The sequence below is a fragment of the Peromyscus californicus genome, unplaced genomic scaffold (assembly GCF_007827085.1).
Source record: "Peromyscus californicus insignis strain IS unplaced genomic scaffold, ASM782708v3 Scaffold_17__1_contigs__length_78620276, whole genome shotgun sequence".
Lineage (NCBI taxonomy): Eukaryota > Metazoa > Chordata > Mammalia > Rodentia > Cricetidae > Peromyscus > Peromyscus californicus.
In genome coordinates, this window is record NW_026294469.1 from 27,230,089 (window position 1) to 27,250,317 (window position 20,229).

General features: G+C 45.0%; 1 protein-coding gene across 3 annotated transcripts in view; it reads left to right on the plus strand.

The window, feature by feature from the left end:
* Window positions 1-2,576: 2,576 nt before the first annotated feature.
* The window catches only part of LOC128112735 (protocadherin gamma-C4), a 196,304-nt gene continuing 178,651 nt past the window's right edge, over window positions 2,577-20,229 (plus strand). The window contains exon 1 of one of the 3 annotated variants that reach the window (XM_052742009.1): window positions 2,577-5,147. In XM_052742009.1, the coding sequence (XP_052597969.1) occupies window positions 2,727-5,147 (2,421 nt within the window). In that variant the 5' untranslated portion in view covers window positions 2,577-2,726. Of the gene's footprint in view, window positions 5,148-11,549; window positions 14,102-16,715; window positions 19,300-20,229 lie in introns of those variants that run through there. The other 2 variants (XM_052742007.1, XM_052742008.1) reach the window with 2 other exon arrangements.

The following is a 20,229-nucleotide window of genomic DNA, read 5'->3' on the forward strand; positions in this document are numbered from 1 at the left end:
ATATATTTACAAGAAAATACTTCTCCATAATGAAAAGATCCCTAATATATTTATATATCCAAATAATTTATACTAATGCTTCACAGAAAATACCATTTTATTGCCGTAATACCAAAGCCATAATTCCTGTACAGGAGTGTATAAGTGAACATTAACCAATGCACTGATAATTTCCTTTTTTAATAGGGTTAATCACTACAAAACAAACACAAACTGTAAATGTTCTGACCTTGGAATGCACTTCTTGTCATATTGTATTTCAGCAGAGCATCACGGAGTGTCATGCCACTGTGATATGTGGGTCAGGGCTTAGAACATGATAAAATGACAGGAAATATGTGTATATATGTACATGTGTAATTTGGACAGTGTATGCTGGTTTATTCATGTGGTTTTAAACGATTTACTGTGGACTTCATCATAACCGGAACAAAAGCAGTGACTTCCGAGGAATAGTCTTACCGTAAGGCTGCACCGCTGGCGTGGAAGGAGTGACTCCCGCTACCCTCTCAGCCACTACGGTGGGCGAACTAATGATTCCAAGTACTTGGTGGTAACAACGTTTTCAATTGTCCTGTCTCGGATCTCCACACCTCTCTTCTAATTGTTCTGGAATCTGTTCAAAATCGTGCTTCCACCTCTCACTCCTCCATTTCACTTTCAGGTGGTTGTGTTTAAATTGGTTTGCTATCAACCACCAGTTGTTTCCCATTTCATGTTTGAACAGAGTAATAAGCAACTTCCCATATCTGCCAGCATTTCACTTAGCCAACAAGCATATCTTTCACTGAACGTAATCACTGAGTAGTTCAGAATGTATGAAAGTCAGCCAAAGCCTGCCCTTGCTGCAGCTGATCTGAAAGCTGAGACAATGCTCGGGATAAAGCAGACTAGTTCTGAGAAGAATCTCCCACCACAGCACGTTTAGCAGAAGGAAGAGTGCTAGCTGGAAGTTCTTTTCTGTAACAAACCAAGTCTCAGAACTAGCATGAAGTTGAGAAGTTACTCCTCCATATCCTCAAATTGTTCCTGCTTTTCTTCAAACTAAGATCCAATTCATTCATCTCGTTTGTCCGTTTGTTGACTGCATCTTCAGCCTTGTTCGCCATTCTAAATATTCCAGCTCTACTCCAAGCTCTAAAGAGCTCTGAACTTTCCAAGAACTCCCTTCCTCCAGGATCTGGTAGCAAAGAAGGATGTCTTGCTGTTCTTAGAAGGCACTTCTCAGGAGCTGCTCTCCATTTCTGCCAACTCGGTGGATACCTTATCTTTGCCTACTTTGACCCTGGCCATACCACTAATGTTCCATTTTTCTCTTCATGTGCAAGGACCAGATGTTGAGCTCCATGGCTGCTGCAGAGGCCCACCAGCCAGCCTGAAATGAGCCCGTGTGGCCTCCCCACTGCAGCTGCCAGGCCATCTCCAAACCATGTGTAAAAGGAAAGTGACATCCTCATCATCCTAGTTAAAAGATACTGCTGTTTAAGAAGGCCACCTTGTCTTGGAGAATATAATGCATGATTGAAGGACAACTGTTATCCCTACAGCCTCCCTAAAAATAGATGTGGCTTCTTTCATCTCTGAAGAACAATATCACAACTTCTCTGTCTTTTGAATTTGAAGTCTAAATTACATATTCATGTGATATTTTAGTGAGATTCCAAGACCCCAGTTTTATTCTGTTCAAAATATATTACCTTTTGGGGAATTTTAAATCTTTTTTTAACATAGCTGCTTCAGAAAAGAAGGGGAATAAGGATATGTTTTAATGCAGTCTTCAAAAATCCCAGGGTTCTGAAAATATTCAAACCAAAATGGAAGGAAAGTGGAGTGGTCCAGATTCTGATTCAGATTCAAGCTCTACCTTGAAGTCTGAAAGTTGATTTCTCCCCCTTTAATGTTTTTTCATCCTCCAAACTTCTTTTTGTGGCCTGAAAAATTATTAAATGGTCAAACTATACAACAAAATAAATGGAAGGCTGATTTTCTCTTTGTGGTTTGAGAGTTCATTTATTTCTTTAATAGCACACAGGGAAAGCAGATAATTCGGACCACCGGGTTCCCCGGCACAATGCAATTTAACAGCATGTCTATAAGGAAATGAACACTGTTTCTTCTTTATATAAAATACATACAAGCAGGGGGCTGGAGAGATGGCTCAGAGGTTAAGAGCACTGTCTACTCTTCCAGAGGTCCTGAGTTCAATTCCCAGAACCCACATGGTGGCTCACAACCATCTGTAATGAGATCTGCTGCCCTCTTCTGGCCTGCAGGGATACATGCTGTATACATAATAAATAAATAAATCTTTAAAAAAAAAATACATACAAGCATACATATGCACATGCGTCGTGCATACATACATATTGTTGTAAAAAAAAAATTAACTCTTTCCCTGACAGTAAACCAGGACTTAAGGAAAGATACCTGATTACATTTTAAAGAAGTGCAGTAACTTGATAGGACTCTGGGCGCCGCTGTTCACCAACCTGAGGGATACATGCTCTAGACTACCCGCCCAATTAAAAAAAAAAAAAAAGGAAACGTGTGACTCTTGGTCTCTCCATCATGCCACACTGAAAATGTCTGCCTGAGACTGCCCAGCGTATTTCTGGATATCTCTCTGCTGTAATTACTTTAAATACTGAGGTAAAGAAGACCCTGGAAAAACAGAAAAACAATACCCGTGATAACAGATTGAGAGAAAAGTGGGAAGCCAGAGAGCAATGGCGATTCTAGAGCAGCTAAGCGGCTGGAGCCGGCTGATGCTGCTGTGCCTTTCTCTGGAGCTACTGTTGGAAGCCGGGGCTAGAAACATCCGCTACTCTGTGCCAGAAGAAACCGACAAAGGCTCCTTCGTGGGCAACATCGCCAAGGACCTGGGGCTGGAGCCCCGCGAGCTGGCGGAGCGCGGGGTCCGCATCATCTCCAGAGGTAGGTCGCAGCTTTTCTCCCTGAACCCGCGGAGCGGCAGCTTGGTCACCGCGGGGAGGATAGACCGGGAGGAGCTGTGCGCCCAGAGCGCGCCCTGTCTCGTCAGCTTTAACATCCTTGTGGAGGATGAAATGAAGCTTTTCCCTATCGAAGTAGAGATAATTGACATTAATGACAACACCCCTCAATTCCAGTTAGAAGAGCTGGAATTAAAAATGAGTGAAATAACGACTCCAGGTACCCGGATCCCTCTGCCTCTTGGACAAGACCTTGATGTGGGTATAAACTCACTTCAGAGCTACCAGCTAAGTGCCAACCCTCACTTCATCCTGGATGTGCAACAGGGACCTGAAGGACCACAACAGCCAGATATGGTACTGCAGAGCCCTCTAGACAGAGAAAAAGATGCTATCCACTACCTTGTCCTCACAGCCTCTGATGGGGGTAACCCAGTACACTCGGGAACTCTGCAAATTCGTGTTCAGGTGGTAGATGTGAACGACAACCCACCATCATTTACTCAGGCAGAATACCACGTGAGTGTCCCTGAGAACGTCCCATTAGGCACTCGGCTGCTCAAGGTGAATGCTACTGACCCGGATGAGGGAGCTAATGGCAAAGTAACATACTCCTTTCACAACGTAGACCACAGTGTGGCCCGGAAATTTCAGTTGGATTCTTACACAGGAGAAATAACAAGTAAAGAACCACTGGATTTTGAAGAATACAAAGTTTATCCAATGGAAATTCAAGCTCAGGATGGTGCTGGACTCATGGCTAGAGCTAAGGTGCTGGTCACTGTTGTGGATGTTAATGATAATGCCCCAGAAGTTGGAATCACCTCTGTCACTACGGAAGTGCCAGAAAACTTTCCTCCTGGGACCATAATTGCTCTTATCAGCGTGCACGACCAAGACGCTGGTAACAATGGTCACACCACATGTTCCATTCCTGGAAACCTACCCTTTAAACTGGAAAAGTTAGTCGACAATTATTACCGCTTGGTAACAGAAAGAACACTGGACAGAGAACAAAGCTCTGGGCACAACATCACAATAACAGCAACAGATCAGGGCACTCCGCCCCTATCTACCCAAGCTCACATCTCACTGCTAGTGACGGATATCAATGACAACCCTCCAGTTTTTGAACAGGACTCCTACTCTGTTTACATCTCTGAAAATAACCCCAGAGGGGCTTCCATCTTCTCAGTGAAGGCCCAGGATGCTGACCACAACGAGAACGTACTTGTGACCTACTCCCTGGTGGAAGACACTATTCAGGGAGTGCCTTTGTCTTCTTACTTCTCCATCAACTCTGACACTGGTGTTGTCTATGCATTGCAGTCCTTTGACTATGAGCAGTTTCGAGATCTGCAGCTAAGAGTGACGGCGCGTGACAGCGGGAACCCACAACTCACCAGCAATGTGTCTCTGAGTCTGTTCATGATAGATCAAAATGACAATGCCCCGGAAATCCTGTACCCTGTCCTCCCCAAAGATGGGTCCACTGGTGTGGAACTAGCACCTCGATCTGCCGAGCCCGGTTACCTGGTGACCAAGGTGGTGGCAGTGGACAAAGACTCGGGACAGAACGCCTGGCTGTCCTACCGTCTGCTCAAGGCCAGTGAACCAGGGCTCTTCTCAGTGGGGCTGCACACGGGCGAGGTACGCACTGCCCGAGCCCTGCTGGACAGAGATGCTCTGAAGCAGAGCCTGGTGGTGACTGTGCAGGACCACGGCCAGCCTCCTCTGTCCGCCACAGTCACATTCACCATAGCAGTAGCTGACAGCATTCCTGAACTCCTGGCTGACCTGGGCAGCACTGGGACGGCTGCCGATCCCCAGGATTCAGATCTCACCCTCTACCTGGTGGTGGCAGTGGCCGTTGTCTCCTGCATCTTCCTAGCCTTTGTCATCGTGCTCTTGATGCTCAAGCTGCGACACTGGTACTCCTCACGCTTGCTCCAGACTGCAGCAAACGGACTGACGGACATTCCTGCCTCCAACTTCATAGGTGTTGACGGGGTACACGCCTTTCTACAGACCTATTCCCACGAGATCTCACTCACCGCTGACTCTCGAAAGAGCCACCTGATCTTCCCGCAGCCCAACTACGCAGACACGCTCATCAGCCAAGAGAGCTGTGAGAAAAGGGAATTTCTCTCGGCACCCCAGTCTCTGCTTGAAGATAAAGAGGAAATATTTTCTCAGGTAAACTTGTAATGACCTTATAAGCTATATCGATGGAAGTAATTCATGTCTGTACATACTTGCTTGCACTGTTTTCTATAAACAGTATATTCCATTATACCCCAGTAGTGGTTGGGTGTGTTTATTTTTGTTTCATGCCACTGAAGATTAAACCTAAGGGCTTATGCGTGCTGGATGAGTGCTACCATTTTTGAGACAAGGTCCTTTTTTTTTTTTTTTTTTTTTTTTTTTTTTTGGTTTTTCAACACAGGGTTTCTCTGTGTAGCTTTGTGCCTTTCCTGGATCTCGCTCTGTAGACCAGGCTGGCCTCGAACTCACAAAGATCCGCCTGGCTCTGCCTCCCAAGTGCTGGGATTAAAGGCGTGCACCACCACCGCCCAGCTGAGACAAGGTCTTGATAAGATACCTGAGCTGGCCTTGAACTCACTTTGTAGCCCAGCATGATTTTAAATTTATAATCCTCCTGCCTCAGACTACTGGAGTGCTGGGATCTCGGGCATGTAGCCACAACACAGGTGGCCTACCCTTTTAGATTTCTATTGGAATTCCAGGGGCGGGGAACATGCCTAAAATCCCAGTACTCTGTCTCAGAAAAGGGTGGGGAGTGGAACTTCCTACCATGGGAAGGAGTCCTTAGTCATACTGTGAGTGGTGAGGATAAAGAGTATGTGGTAAGGCCTGTCTCCTTTGGGAAAGAGAACTGCAACAGAAACAAATTTGTCTTCTATTTTTCACGTACGTCTCGCTAAATCATTTCATTGTCTGAGTTGACTGTCAACTTATCCAGAAGTGATAGTGGTGAAAATCATCAAAAGTCATAATTTTACTTGTGTTAATATAAAATGATAATAATCTATACAGGTTGTGATTTTGTTGCTAAACATCTTAGTTCTATAATCTCTCATTAAGAGGTATTTTATGTGTGTTTAAAAATGTATCTTTAAGTAACTTATGAAGTGGAGGGTAATGGACAGAAATTTCAACTTGAGAAACAGTTTTAAAGCTTCCCTACACACACACACACACACACACACACACACACACACACACACACACACACCACATATTTGTGGTGAAAATTACAAAATCAAGACATTCCGCATTAGTGTCATAAGAAGTGTATTGTGAGAGTCTGGTGTGGTGGCACATGCCTTTAATCTCAGCACTCAAGAGACAAGTAGGCAGATCTCTCTGAGTTCAAGGCCAGCCTGGTCTACATAGTGAGTTACAGGCCAACAAGGGTTACATAGTGAGGCCCTGTCTCAAAAAAAGGAAATGTATTGTGGGAGGGTAAATTCATGTCTTGTTAGACCTACTCTGCTCTATTAAATTGGACAGATACATCAAACAGGAAAGCATTAGAATAATAAAGTACAAGTAAAATATAAATATCTAATTGGACAAGAAATAAACCAGGAAGTGATGAGTCAGTCTGAAGCTTTTTAAACAGGGATTGAAGGCCAGCAGTGTTATACAGACAAACTACTTCATTCTAGATAAGTGGTCTGGGGTTGCCCTATTGATTGAAACCAATATAAGCAATGAGAACCTTTAGTTAAAAGCCAGGACTTGCATGTAATCTTCCCTGCCAGTTCCTATGCTTACATTTCGTTGCTAGCTGAAGACCACGGGAGATGAACATACAGTAAACAGTACGTCTGCTCTTTGAGCTGTGTTATCCAGATTAACATTGCCACACAGCTTTGAAGCACTTTTAAAGACCTAGTTATTGCCTGGAACCTGAGCAATATTTTTTTTTAATTTTTTATTTTTATTTTGCAATACAATTCAGTTCTACATATCAGCCACGGATTCCCTTGTTCTCCCCCCTCCTGCTCCCCTCACCTTCCCCCCAGCCCACCCCCCCATTCCCACCTCCTCCAGGGCAAAGCCTCCCCCACGGACTGAGATCAACCTGGTAGACTCAGTCCAGGTAGGTCCAGTCCCCTCCTCCCAGGCCGAGCCAAGCGATCCTGCATAGGCCCCAGGTTTCAAACAGCCAACTCATGCAATGAGCACAGGACCCGGTCCCACTGCCTGGATGCCTCCCAAACAGATCAAGCCAATCAACTGTCTCACCCATTCAGAGGGCCTGATCCAGTTGGTGACCCCTCAGCCATTGGTTCATAGTTCATGTGTTTCCATTCGTTTGGCTATTTGTCCCTGTGCTTGGTCTCAACAATTCTCGCTCATATAAACCCTCCTCATTCTCACTAATTGGACTCCCAGAGCTCCACCCGGGGCCTAGCCATGGATCTCTGCATCCAGATCCCTCAGTAGTTGGATGGGGTTTCTAACATGACAATTAGGGTGTTTGGCCATCCCATCACCAGAGTAGGTCAGTTCGGGCTGTATCTCGACCATTGCCAGCAGTCTGTTGTAGGGATATCTTTGTGGATTTCTGTGGGCCTCTCTAGCACTTTGCTTCTTCCTATTCTCATGTGGTCTTCATTTACCATGGTCTCCTATTCCTTGTTCTCCCTCTCTGTTGTTGATCCAGCTGGGATCTCCCGCTCCCCCAAGCTCTCTCTCCCTCGACCCTCGCCCTTCACTACCCCCACTCATGTCCAGGCTGTTCATGTAGATCTCTTCCATTTCTCTGTCATTGGGCGATCCCCGTGTCTTTCTTGGGGTCCTGTTTTCCAGGTAGCCTCCCTGGTGATGTGAGTAGCAGTCCAGTCATCCTTGTTCCACATCTAGTATCCTCCTATGAGTGAGTACATACCATGTTTGTCTTTCTGAGTCTGGGTTACCTCACTCAGGATGATTTTTTCTAGATCCATCCATTTGTCTGCAAACCTCATGATGTCATTGTTTTTCTCTGCTGAGAAAACATTTTGTTTATCCATTCTTCAGTTGAAGGACATCTAGGTTGTTTCCATGTTCTGGTTATTACAAACAATGCTGATATGAACATAGCTGAACAAGTGCTGAGCAATATTTTTGAACATGCTCTCACTATACTCATCAGTTGGACTGAGGCTTGCCTAAGCTGACCTCTAACTTGTCATTTTCTTGTCTGAGTTTTCTGAGTGCTGGGATTGCAAATATGAACCACCACCATAATAAATAATTTCAGAACCAATAGAAGGTAAGCACAGTAGCACGTGCTTATTATCCCAGTACTTAAGAAGCTGAGGCAAGAGGGGCCAGCCTTAGCTACATATCCAGTTTGAAGCTATTCTGAGCTACCTGAGACCCTGTGTCAAGGGAGGACTCAGGAGAGAAAAACAATAAGGAAGTAGAGTAGGTGAGAACATTTTTTAAAAAAACAGTCTTCTACTTAAATGTATAACCTAAATTTCAAAATACATTGTCTTCCTAGAACTTGTGAGTATTACAAATGACACATTTTCTGTCATCAAGTTGTCGTTTTTAAAGTAGTCTCTTTCTTCTCTGGTGACTTTTAAGGGAATTTCAGTCTTGCTTTATGTCTTCTGGATTTTCATTTTCTTCTTAGGTACCAAATTACGCTCTCAACTAATAAATTATTTCAGCTCTGCATTTTCATAAGTCTTATAATTTAAAGACAGATTAATGAATTGGTTGGTTTTTTAATCTATATTCTGCTGACAAGATAGATTCTTAAATTCATACTGAAATATTGAAGTTATGGATTCATGTGCACACATGCACAAAAGAAATCGGTTGTCGTAGAGCATAATACAAAAGCAAAGTCATATTCAAGGCAACAAGCACTAGATGTAGTGTTTAAGAAATTCATTTCAGAAATGACTTGGTCATGATTATGAAAAAGAAAAGGTTGTCAAACGGATAGGGAATTATGAACTCCCATCACCTAAAAACACAGCTTTGAAAATAATACCTGATTTTTAACATAATTCCCAAAGAAAGCATAAATCAAACAAACAGAGAGTCTCAAGAGGTTCTCAACTGCCTGTAGCTCCAACTTCAGCAGATCTGATGCCCTCTTTCGGCCTCCATAGGCTTTCCCCCTACACACATAATAACAGTTAAAAATGTAAAATAAAATAAATAGAAATGTACAGAACTATTTAAAACAATCTACATATTCATTGAAATCCATATCAAAACTCTAATAATGGAATTTGGGGGAGAAATGAAAAATCCCACCTTAAAATTCATATGGAATCTCAAGGGACCTTCTCCAAACAGACAAAACAATCTTGAAAAAGTTGGAAGTCTCATATTCAATAATTTCAAAAAAAAAAAACCTTACTACTTAAAGAAGCCATAAGATACCACAAATCAAGAAGGGAAGACTAGAAGATGGAAGGAAAGAAAAAAAGGATTGTACAGGTTAATTATCAATCAATAAACAGCAAATGTATAATAGAGAAAACTACAAATAACTAGAAAATTTCTAGAATGTTACCAGTGATTAAAGTTAACAAAAACAGTACTGGGACAAAGAAAATGCACTGAAGAAGGGGATAATGTCATTCCTGTGTCTTCCCAACAAAACTGCAAGATCTGAACCTAAGGAGGCAGGATCTCACACACCAGGGGAGAATGCTTTACGGTAGAACTGGCCAGATCTTCAAGTCCAGAGTCATGAAATGTAAAGCCTGGTGAACTGCTCAGATTCTACCCACTGCAGAAACTTTGTGAGGTACAACGTAAGATCCTGGGCTGAGTCCAGGGCCTGAAAAATATTTTATTTTGCTATAAAAAGACATTGTAGCAACTGGCAAATTATTGGTAAGAGCTATAGGCTAGACAATGAAACTGCATCAATGCCAAGTTGATTTTATAGTTTGGTAATAAAGGAATCAATCCAAAAAAAAGTAAAGGGACATCATGTATACAATTTACATGGAATCAATGGCGGGGGGCATGAAAATAAAATGTTAACATTTGGGGATAATGTGGACAGAGAATACAGTGAACTTTGTATGTAAAGTGTAGAAGTCCAACAGCATGAACCTACATCTACATCACAAATTGAAAGTATTTGGAAAACTTAACATAGTTCCTAAACATGTACATCATCTATTTATGTTATCTTGCTATGTATAATTGTGAGATGACAAATTACCCAGAAGGATGTACACAGATGATTTGTGGATCCTACATCATTTTACACCAGAGACTCCAGTATCCTCAAATACAGAACTAAGACCCCTCGGCTACCAAGGGACTGCTATATATGAGATTTGTTTGTACTATTTTTTGCAACTATTATGTAATTCCAAAATTATTCAAAAGAAAAGATCTAAACACTGATCTCATTTAAATATGTTAAAATTAAATTTAAGATGTTAAAATTAAATAAAGCCTGCTGGTATGTACACAGAATTTGGTTTATGTCTTTCTATAGCGATCTATATACTTGAAATATTTCAAAGTGTACTTTAAAATAAATGCTTTACATATAAATATGTTTGCGTATATAAGCCAAACAGGAGTAAGAAGACAGCCATGGCCTCATCCGGGCAACAATAAATACAGAAAGGGAAAGAGTGCTTAACAATCTCAAACAACATTGAATGACAGATTCTTAATGTAAAGTACCCTGTCTGCCCAAGCTTTGGTCACTCCAATCACCTTCAATTTCCATGGTGTTCCTGGCTGTCTCCCAGCTCCAAGCACTGGTTCTGAGTTTCTGCAATGCTACTCCAGCCTCTTTCTTGATCCATTCTACCTGTCAGGGTTCAAACGAAGTAGCATTCAGGAAAGGTCATTTTTGACTCTCAAACATAAGTTGGGTCCCCTTCTTCTGCATGTCCCCAGGGCTCAGTGCTTTTCACAAAATTCGGCATCGATACTCCTTAATAATATCCTCTTCACTTTCCCACTTCTTCGCCACCCTAAAAAGTTTCTGAGGACTGGTTTCCAACTAAGATTCCATCAAACCTTGTGTCAGGAGCACGTGCTGTTTAGCGTCTGATGATCAACAATTTAAATACCAAGTATCGGAGTTGAATGCTAAGCAACTGAGCACAGAATTCACAAACTTACCTTATAAGAAAATGTAGCGAGTGTTTGAATGTTGATCTTCTTGTCTGAGCATAGGTAAGAAAAAGGAGGGAGAAAGTGAGACGTGACAAGGCCAGCAGCACTCGGTTTAAGCCTTAAACCTTCTTCAATACTTTCACAGCAGCCGCCCTCAGGTTACATGTATTTACACCATTCTTATTAGTTCTGAAAACGCCCCTCCCTTTAAATCCTTCTACTGTAAATAACACTAGATCTTAGCGTAAAAGTCATTCTTGAGACCAACTTAAAAGCCACAGGCGAGCATGGAATGGGTTTTGCCTGCGCGAGTGCAGAAACCGGCTAGGCCTCTGAGCGTCGCTGTTGACCACCTAAGGAGTAAAAGGCAGCCAACCAATCCCACTGAAGAGCTGGCACAACACAAAGGGCTGGCGGTTTGTCCGCAGCTTCCGGTCAGAGGATGCAAGGAAATTCAACTCAGCCGCCCGTTAGTTCTCTCTCCTCGGTGACCTGGGACCGGTGAATACTGGTCGTCCCAGACCCTGGGAGATAAGGACTGGACTCCCTCACGGTGCTGGAAGCTGGTTCGGAGGAAACTCGCCTGCAGAAAGGCAATGGCGACGCTGCAGAAGCTGCCCCGGTGCAGAATGCTGGTCCTGCTGTGCGCCCTTTGGGCCGCCCTGTGGGAGGCCAGAGCTGGACAGATCCGCTACTCCGTGCCAGAGGAGGTCGACAAGGGCTCCTTCGTGGGCAGCATCGCCAAGGACTTGGGGCTGGAGCCCCAGGCTCTGGCAGAACGAGGGGTCCGCATCGTCTCCAGAGGTAGGTCACAGCTCTTTGCTCTGAACCCGCGAAGCGGCAGCTTGGTCACCGCAGGCAGGATAGATCGGGAAGAGCTTTGCGCCCAGAGCGCGCCCTGTCTGATGAATTTTAACCTCCTACTGGAAGATAAATTGACTATTTATTCCGTAGAGGTGGAAGTAACAGATGTTAATGACAATGCACCTCGCTTTGGAGTAGAGGAGCCGGAACTAAAAATCAGTGAAACGACTACACCAGGATTCAGGATTCCTCTTAAGAGTGCACATGATGCGGATGTGGGCGAGAACACCCTCCAGAAGTATGAACTCAACTCAAATGACCACTTCTCTCTGGATGTGCGAACTGGGGCCGATGGAAACAAGTACCCAGAGCTGGTGCTGGAGCGTGCCTTGGACCGCGAGGAAGAGGCAGTTCACCATCTTGTTCTTGTCGCCTTGGACGGGGGCAATCCAGTGCGATCCGGCACCTGCCGTATCCGCGTGAAGGTCCTGGACGCAAACGACAACGCTCCTGTTTTTACACAGCCCGAATACCGTGTGAGCGTTCCTGAGAATATGCCTGTAGGTACCCGGATACTCACAGTGACAGCCACTGACCCTGATGAGGGATACAACGCTCAAGTGACTTATTTTCAGGAACAAGCCCCTGGAGAAACTGCAGATGTATTTGAGCTAAAGTCAACATCTGGCGATATAACAATCACAAAAAGTCTGGATTATGAGAAAGCTAAATTCCATGAAATCGATATCGAAGCTCAGGATGGCCCAGGCCTTCTGACCAGGACGAAGGTTGTTGTCACCGTTCTAGATGTCAATGACAATGCTCCGGAATTTTACATGACATCCGCCACTGCTTCTGTTCCTGAAGACTCTCCTCCGGGAACGGTAATAGCGCTTTTCAATGTGCATGATAGGGACTCTGGGCAGAATGCCGTTGTCACGTGTTCACTTCCTGAGAGGATTCCTTTCAAGTTAGAACGGTCGGTGGACAATTACTACCGACTGGTTACAACCAGCGCCCTTGACAGGGAACAGTTCTCCTTTTACAACATCACTCTAAGCGCTAAAGATGGAGGGAACCCATCTCTGTCCACAGATGCCCACCTTCTACTGCAGGTGGCAGATATCAATGACAACCCACCCTCCTTTTCCCGGGGGGCCTACTCCGCCTACATTTCTGAAAACAACCCCAGAGGCACCTCCATCTTCTCAGTGCTGGCCTATGACCCTGACACTAATGACAATGCCCATGTGACCTACTCTTTAGCTGAAGATACCTTCCAAGGGGCACCCCTGTCCTCCTACATCTCCATCAACTCTGACACTGGAGTCCTCTATGCTCTCCGCTCCTTTGACTATGAGCAGTTCCAAGACTTGCAGCTGTGGGTGATAGCAGTGGACAGCGGGAACCCTCCACTGAGTAGCAATGTGTCCTTGAGCCTGTTCTTGCTGGACCAGAATGACAACATGCCTGAGATCCTTTATCCGGCTCTCCCCACAGACGGGTCCACTGGTGTGGAACTAGCACCCCGATCTGCAGACCCTGGCTATCTGGTAACCAAAGTGGTGGCAGTAGACAAAGACTCAGGACAGAATGCCTGGCTCTCCTACCGTCTGCTCAAGGCCAGTGAGCCAGGGCTCTTCTCAGTGGGACTGCACACAGGCGAGGTGCGCACTGCCCGGGCTCTGCTGGACAGAGATGCACTCAAGCAGAGCCTGGTGGTGTCTGTGCAGGACCACGGCCAGCCTCCTCTCTCAGCCACTGTCACACTCACCATAGCAATAGCTGACAACATCCCTGAGGTCCTGGCTGACCTGGGCAGCATCAGGACCCCTGCCAACTCTGATGATTCCGAACTCACACTCTACCTGGTGGTGGCAGTCGCTGTGGTTTCCTGTGTCTTCCTGGCCTTTGTCATTGCGCTGCTGGCGCTCAGGCTGCGGCGCTGGCATATGTCCCGGATGCTTCAGGCTTCAAGAGATGGATTAGGGGGCATCCCTGCCTCACACTTTGTGGGTGTGGATGGGGTACGCGCTTTCCTGCAGACCTATTCCCATGAAGTCTCACTCACTGCAGACTCAGGGAAAAGCCACATCATCTTCCCTCAACCAAACTATGCAGATACTCTCATCAGCCAGGAGAGCTGTGAAAAAGCTGATTTCCTTTCAGCACCTCAGTCTCTACTTGATGATAAAAGAGAAGAAAGTCCTCAGGTAATTGTTTTGCAACATACTCACATTGTTTTGCTAAATTTGCCTATTTATTTAGTTGCCCCGGGTGTTTAATATGTGTGCTTTATTCCCATGTTTCCTTGAAGATATATTTAAGTTAAAGTGAATCCAGGTGAACTATTCCTAGGTAGTTTTTAGTGCTCATGGGCTATAAGGGAAGTTAAAATCATTATGGAATGAACAAAAATCATGGATTAGTAGTTAATGGTAACATTTAGATCATCAAAAGAATAGTGTTCGAAACTGGGCTGGTTTCTTAACTTTTCCATCTGTGGGCCAACCATTTCATGTACATGAATCAATGATTCTTTTTAAAAACAGAAATGTTAGGGCTGGTGATCAGTGGTACTATACCTGCCTAGTATGCACTGGGCCTTGAGGTGGGTTCCCAACACGGCAATGTATGTATTATATAATGTGTGTGGGCTATATGCAATGCATACATGGGATTTTATATTAATTGAAGACTCTTCTTTAAAATGTAAGATCTGCTTATATTTGGATCTCTATGTGAATCATAAAACATCTTGGTTGATTCTTTCTCACTTGATCTTAATATTTCTCCTTCAGATTTTTGGAGAAGTTGCCCATTTTCCTTAATTTGCATACTCATACCTGTTTTAATGAAGAAAATTTATCTAGGTATGGTGGCACACACCTCTAACCACTGTGCTTGGGAGGCAGAGACAGACAGATTTCCATGAGATCTAAGTCAACCTTGTCTACATAGCAAGCTCCGGGACAGCCAAGGCTACAAAATGAGACTCTGTCTCAAAGACAAAAAAAAAAATTACAGAAGCATACATTTTTCAGTGCTAGGAACCAAACTCATGGCCTTGCATACCATAGGTAGGCACTCTCACACCGACCTACCTACATCTCGAGCCCAGGTGTTTTTGTGTGTAAGTGCTGTATATTGAAACCAAGGCCTCATTTTGCACATGCTTTGCCAATGAGTCTCGCCTCCATCCCTAGGTTCCTTATGGAGTTTCCGTATGCCATGGTGTCTCTGCTTAGCTGCAAACAACAGTCTCTGGAGGTAGCTCCGTGCTCCTTTGGAGTTTATTGTGCTCTCGATGGCAAATAGGTAAAGGAACAGAAAGCAGGTTTCTCTTCACTGAAACTTCATTTTTCTCATATCTGGAAATCATATTGACTTTTTGATCTTGAAAAATAATTCTTATCCTCGGTATACTTTGCTCACAGAAAAGATAGAAGGGATTCAAAGGCCGTAGTATCATACATTTGCTGTTTTCTCCAAGTTTCCTATTCATCAAATGCCAAAAATGTTCCCATTCAAAAATTTCCTTCTCCATTCCTCCTGTGTTGGTATTAGTGTGTTGATCATATACTCAATAACAATGGGTGTGCTAATAGTAAGAATCAGTTTGTTTTTATTTGGAAATATTGAGTACTAATTGAAACTCGTACTGGGTAATTTCACATCTGCTATGGTGTTTGGGGTCCTTCTTACCTCTAAGAGTGTCTGATAGAAAATTGGGGGCAGTGTATTCCATGTGTTTGTTAGTACAGCATAAGTCTCTATGACATAAAATCCAAATTCACTTTGGAACAGTGTGTCATGATATCTTTACTTTTAAGTATATAATAAAGTATGAACAGAAAAAAATTAAAAACTGAGTTCCTTTTAAAGAGGTAGTAACTCCTAAGAATAAATATCTTATGGACATATATGCAGTGCATCATGATTGAAATGACAATTTTTAAATTTCATTTCTATTTGTTTTGTTTTGAGACAAGACCTTACTGTGTAACCCTAGCTGGCCTGTAACTCACTCTGTAGCCCAGGCTGCCCTCAAACTCACAGAGATCCGGCCTCCTCTGCCTCTCGAGTACCAGGATTAAAGGCGTGCACCACCAGACCTCTGCAGTTGGGCAAGGTGAATGTCTTCAGTAGCCTGAGGTCTGTAATTTCTCTCACACCCAAGCCTTTCCCCTGGCCCACTCTTCTCATGCTTCTCAATAAGGCCTTCTCTAAACTCCATAGCCAGGTTGGAGACCTTCCCATCCTCCTCAGCCTCTCTCGGTGTGGTAGTTATTTCAGTGTATGATAAGTCCCAAGCGGTTTTCCACCCTCGTAAACTCTGTGACAGAACTGGTTGTGTCTATATATTACACATTAAATCTCTTTAAAAAAAATTGTCTGACACCCAAATCATGTGTTTGATGGATCAGTTAAGTGAAAATTATTAAAACTAATATGTCAGGGTATCAAATACCAACTTCAAGAATTATAATCTGTAAGTAGGGCTGATGTTTCTGCGTAGGTATTAAACTGAACCTTTGGGAGACGGTAATCACACTTGAAGCAATATTGGTGGAGTTAAGGTTAGAGTGAGGCATCCAAAAGAAAGATAACTTGAAGCCACACCCTTTAACAAACATCAGTTCAGTTATGTGAAATCAGTACTAGTCTTGCCTCCAATGAAAAGGACTGAAGAAGTTCAGAATAAAGGGTAACTTGGGTTTACCTGGGAGTGTGCAGTGAACGATTAGGCCTCTGGGTGTCGCTGTTGACCATACAAGAAGAAAAGGCGCCGCTGAAGCGCAGCCCACCATTTCCCTGCTGCAAAGAAACGCCAAGAACAGTCTGAGAAGAGAGAAGCTGCTACCAAGCTCACCACATCGTCAGCCAGCTCTGTGGTGTGTGAATTAAGTCCATGAAAGATTTAACTCCTTGAGGGTGTAAGACTGGGACCCATCGTGGGAATTCAGAGGGGAAAAAAACAGGAAAGGAAATGATCCGCCTGGGACCAGGAACCGCCAGAGCCCTGGCTTTGCTGTGCGCGCTCCTGGGGACGCTGTGTGCGGCTGGCTACAGGCAGATCCGCTACTCGGTGCCAGAGGAGCTGGACAAAGGCTCCTTCGTGGGCAACATCTCCAAGGACCTGGGGCTGGAGCCCCGCGAGCTGGCGGAGCGCGGGGTCCGCATCATCTCCAGAGGTAGGTCGCAGCTTTTCTCTCTGAACCCGCGAAGTGGCAGCTTGGTCACCGCGGGGAGGATAGACCGGGAGGAGCTGTGCGCCCAGAGCGCGCCCTGCCTCGTGAGCTTTAACGTCCTTGTGGAGGATAAGCTTAAAATATTTGAAGTAGAAGTCGAAATCAGCGATATTAATGATAATGCACCTAGTTTTCCAACAGAGGAATTGGAAATAAAAATTGGTGAATTAACAGATCCTGGGACTCAATTTCCACTTAAAACTGCATTTGACCCAGATGTGGGCATGAACTCTCTGCAGAACTATAAGCTCAGCCCCAATGACTACTTCTCCTTGGCTGTGAACAGTGTCACCGATGACGCCAAGTACCCAGAGCTAGTGCTGGAGCGAGCCTTGGATCGTGAGAAAAAGGCAGTTCATCAGCTTGATCTCATTGCCTCTGATGGTGGAGACCCTGTCCACACCGGCAAGTTGTGCATCAAGGTGATAGTCTTGGATGCAAACGACAACCCGCCCGTGTTTACTAAGCCAGAGTACCATGTCAGTGTTCTGGAAAATGTGCCAGTGGGCACCCGACTGATCACAGTGAATGCCACTGATCCTGATGAGGGATTCAACGCTCAAGTGTCCTATATTCTAGATAAAATGCCTGGAAAAATTGCTCAGGTTTTCCATCTCAATTCAGTGACCGGAGATATATCAATATTAAAAAGTCTCGATTATGAGGATGCTGTGTTCTATGAAATCAAAATTGAAGCACAAGATGGACCAGGTCTTTTTTCAAGAGCCAAGATTCTTGTCACGGTTCTGGATGTGAATGACAATGCCCCAGAAGTTTCAGTCACTTCCCTCACGGGCTCAGTCCCAGAAGAAGCCCCTGCTGGAAGAGAAATCGCTCTTATCAATGTGCATGACCGAGATTCTGGCCAGAATGGGCACGTCACGGTTTTTGTCCGAGGAAATCTGCCTTTTACTCTAGAAAAATCAATAGACCAATACTACCGCTTAGTGACAGCCAAATCTCTGGATCGTGAACAGGTGTCTCAATACAATATCAGTCTAAGAGCCACCGATGGGGGAAACCCGCCGCTGTCCACGGAAACTCATATCACCCTGCATGTGTCAGACATCAACGACAACCCTCCTACCTTCACACACGCCTCCTATTCAGCCTATATTCCAGAAAACAATCCTAGGGGAGCCTCCATCTTCTCCGTTACAGCACTAGACCCAGACACGGACAAGAACGCACAAATCACGTACTCGTTGGCTGAGGACACGCTTCAGGGGGTGCCACTGTCATCCTACATCTCCATCAACTCCAATACCGGTGTCCTGTATGCCCTTTGCTCCTTTGATTATGAGCAATTTAGAGACTTGCAGTTGCAGGTGACTGCTAGCGACAGCGGGCACCCTCCGCTCAGCAGTAACACGACACTGAGTCTGTTTGTGCTGGACCAGAACGACAACATGCCTGAGATCCTTTATCCCTCCCTCCCAGTAGATGGCTCCACTGGTGTTGAGTTGGCGCCCCGCTCTGCAGATCCTGGATACCTCGTGACCAAAGTGGTGGCGGTGGACAAAGACTCAGGACAGAACGCCTGGCTGTCCTACCGTCTGCTCAAGGCCAGCGAACCAGGGCTCTTCTCGGTGGGGCTGCACACGGGTGAGGTGCGCACCGCGCGGGCCCTGCTGGACAGAGATGCGCTCAAGCAGAGCCTGGTGGTGTCTGTGCAGGACCATGGCCAACCTCCTCTCTCCGCCACGGTCACGCTCACCGTAGCAGTGGCTGACAGCATTCCTGACATCCTGGGGGACCTGGAAAGCATCCATGCCCCTGCTAATCCCAAAGATTCAGACCTCACGCTCTACCTGGTGGTGGCGGTGGCTGTGGTCTCCTGTATCTTCCTGGCCTTTGTCATCGTGCTGCTGGCGCTCAGGCTGCGGCGCTGGCACTCATCGCGCCTGCTCCAGGCTTCAGGAAATGGATTGGCTGGCATACCAGCCTCTCACTTTGTGGGTCTGGATGGGGTGCAAGCTTTCCTGCAGACCTATTCCCAGGAAGTTTCCCTCACCGCAGGCTCTAGGAAGAGTCACCTGATCTTTCCACAACCCAACTATGCAGACACACTCATCAGCCAGGAGAGCTGTGGAAAAAGTGAGCCTCTTATAACATCTCAAGATTTACTTGAAACCAAAGAAGGCCCCAACCTGCTTGAGGTGAGTTTACTTCTTTGAGTGTTATGAAAATTCATGTCGGTGTGGTATAAAACCTTAAGACACATTTATTTGAGAAGTACAGCAACAATGAAATTGTACACTCTGTTTTCTCTACCTGTGTCCCACTTGCCTGTGAGGAGATTGTACTTCCTGGCTTTGTCATGGCTGAGTGGGCCTAGGTAGCTAGTACATTGTATTGGCAGTAGCATGCCACTTCCGGAGGCAACTCTAAGAGTAACTGTGAGAATTCCAGTTCTCTCCCTTACCCTTTGAAATGACGGTCGCTCTTTTTACCTATGTCCTTGAGTAGCCACAAAGAGAGAAGAGCCTTGTAGTTAATCCAAAAGTGGCCCATACACCTGTGGTAAATGCGTCTTTCACAATGGTTCTTTCATTCTCATGGTTCAATGGCTGGGGTAGAACCCGCGGTCTTGGCACATGTTGATCATCTGCTGGACTCCTGAGCTGTACCTCAGCCTGCCCTCTCACACTATGAACGCCTGTGGTTTGAACTTTGTCACTCCTGCCCACTGTCCTGTCCGGACTGACACAAACGAGTTGCGGGAAAGGATACATACAAAGTATTTTATGCTCTCAGAAAATCTTTTCTGAACCTTCCCAAGTCACACTAGTCTACATTATTTGTTTGTTTGTTTTGTTTTGTTTTGTTTTTGGAGACAGGGTTTCTCTATGTAACAGCTCTGGCTGTCTTGGAACTCACTTTGTAGACCAGGCTGGGCTTGAACTCACAGAAATCCTCCTACCTCTGCCTCCCCATTACTGAGATTGAAGGCGTGCGCTACCACCACCTGGCCAGTCTTTACATCTCAAGGACATAAAATCATAGAATAAGAAATGAAGGAAACTGGTATAGTGGTATGCTTGTAGTTGCAGCTACCTGGAAACTATGGAGGTGGGATCACTCAAGCC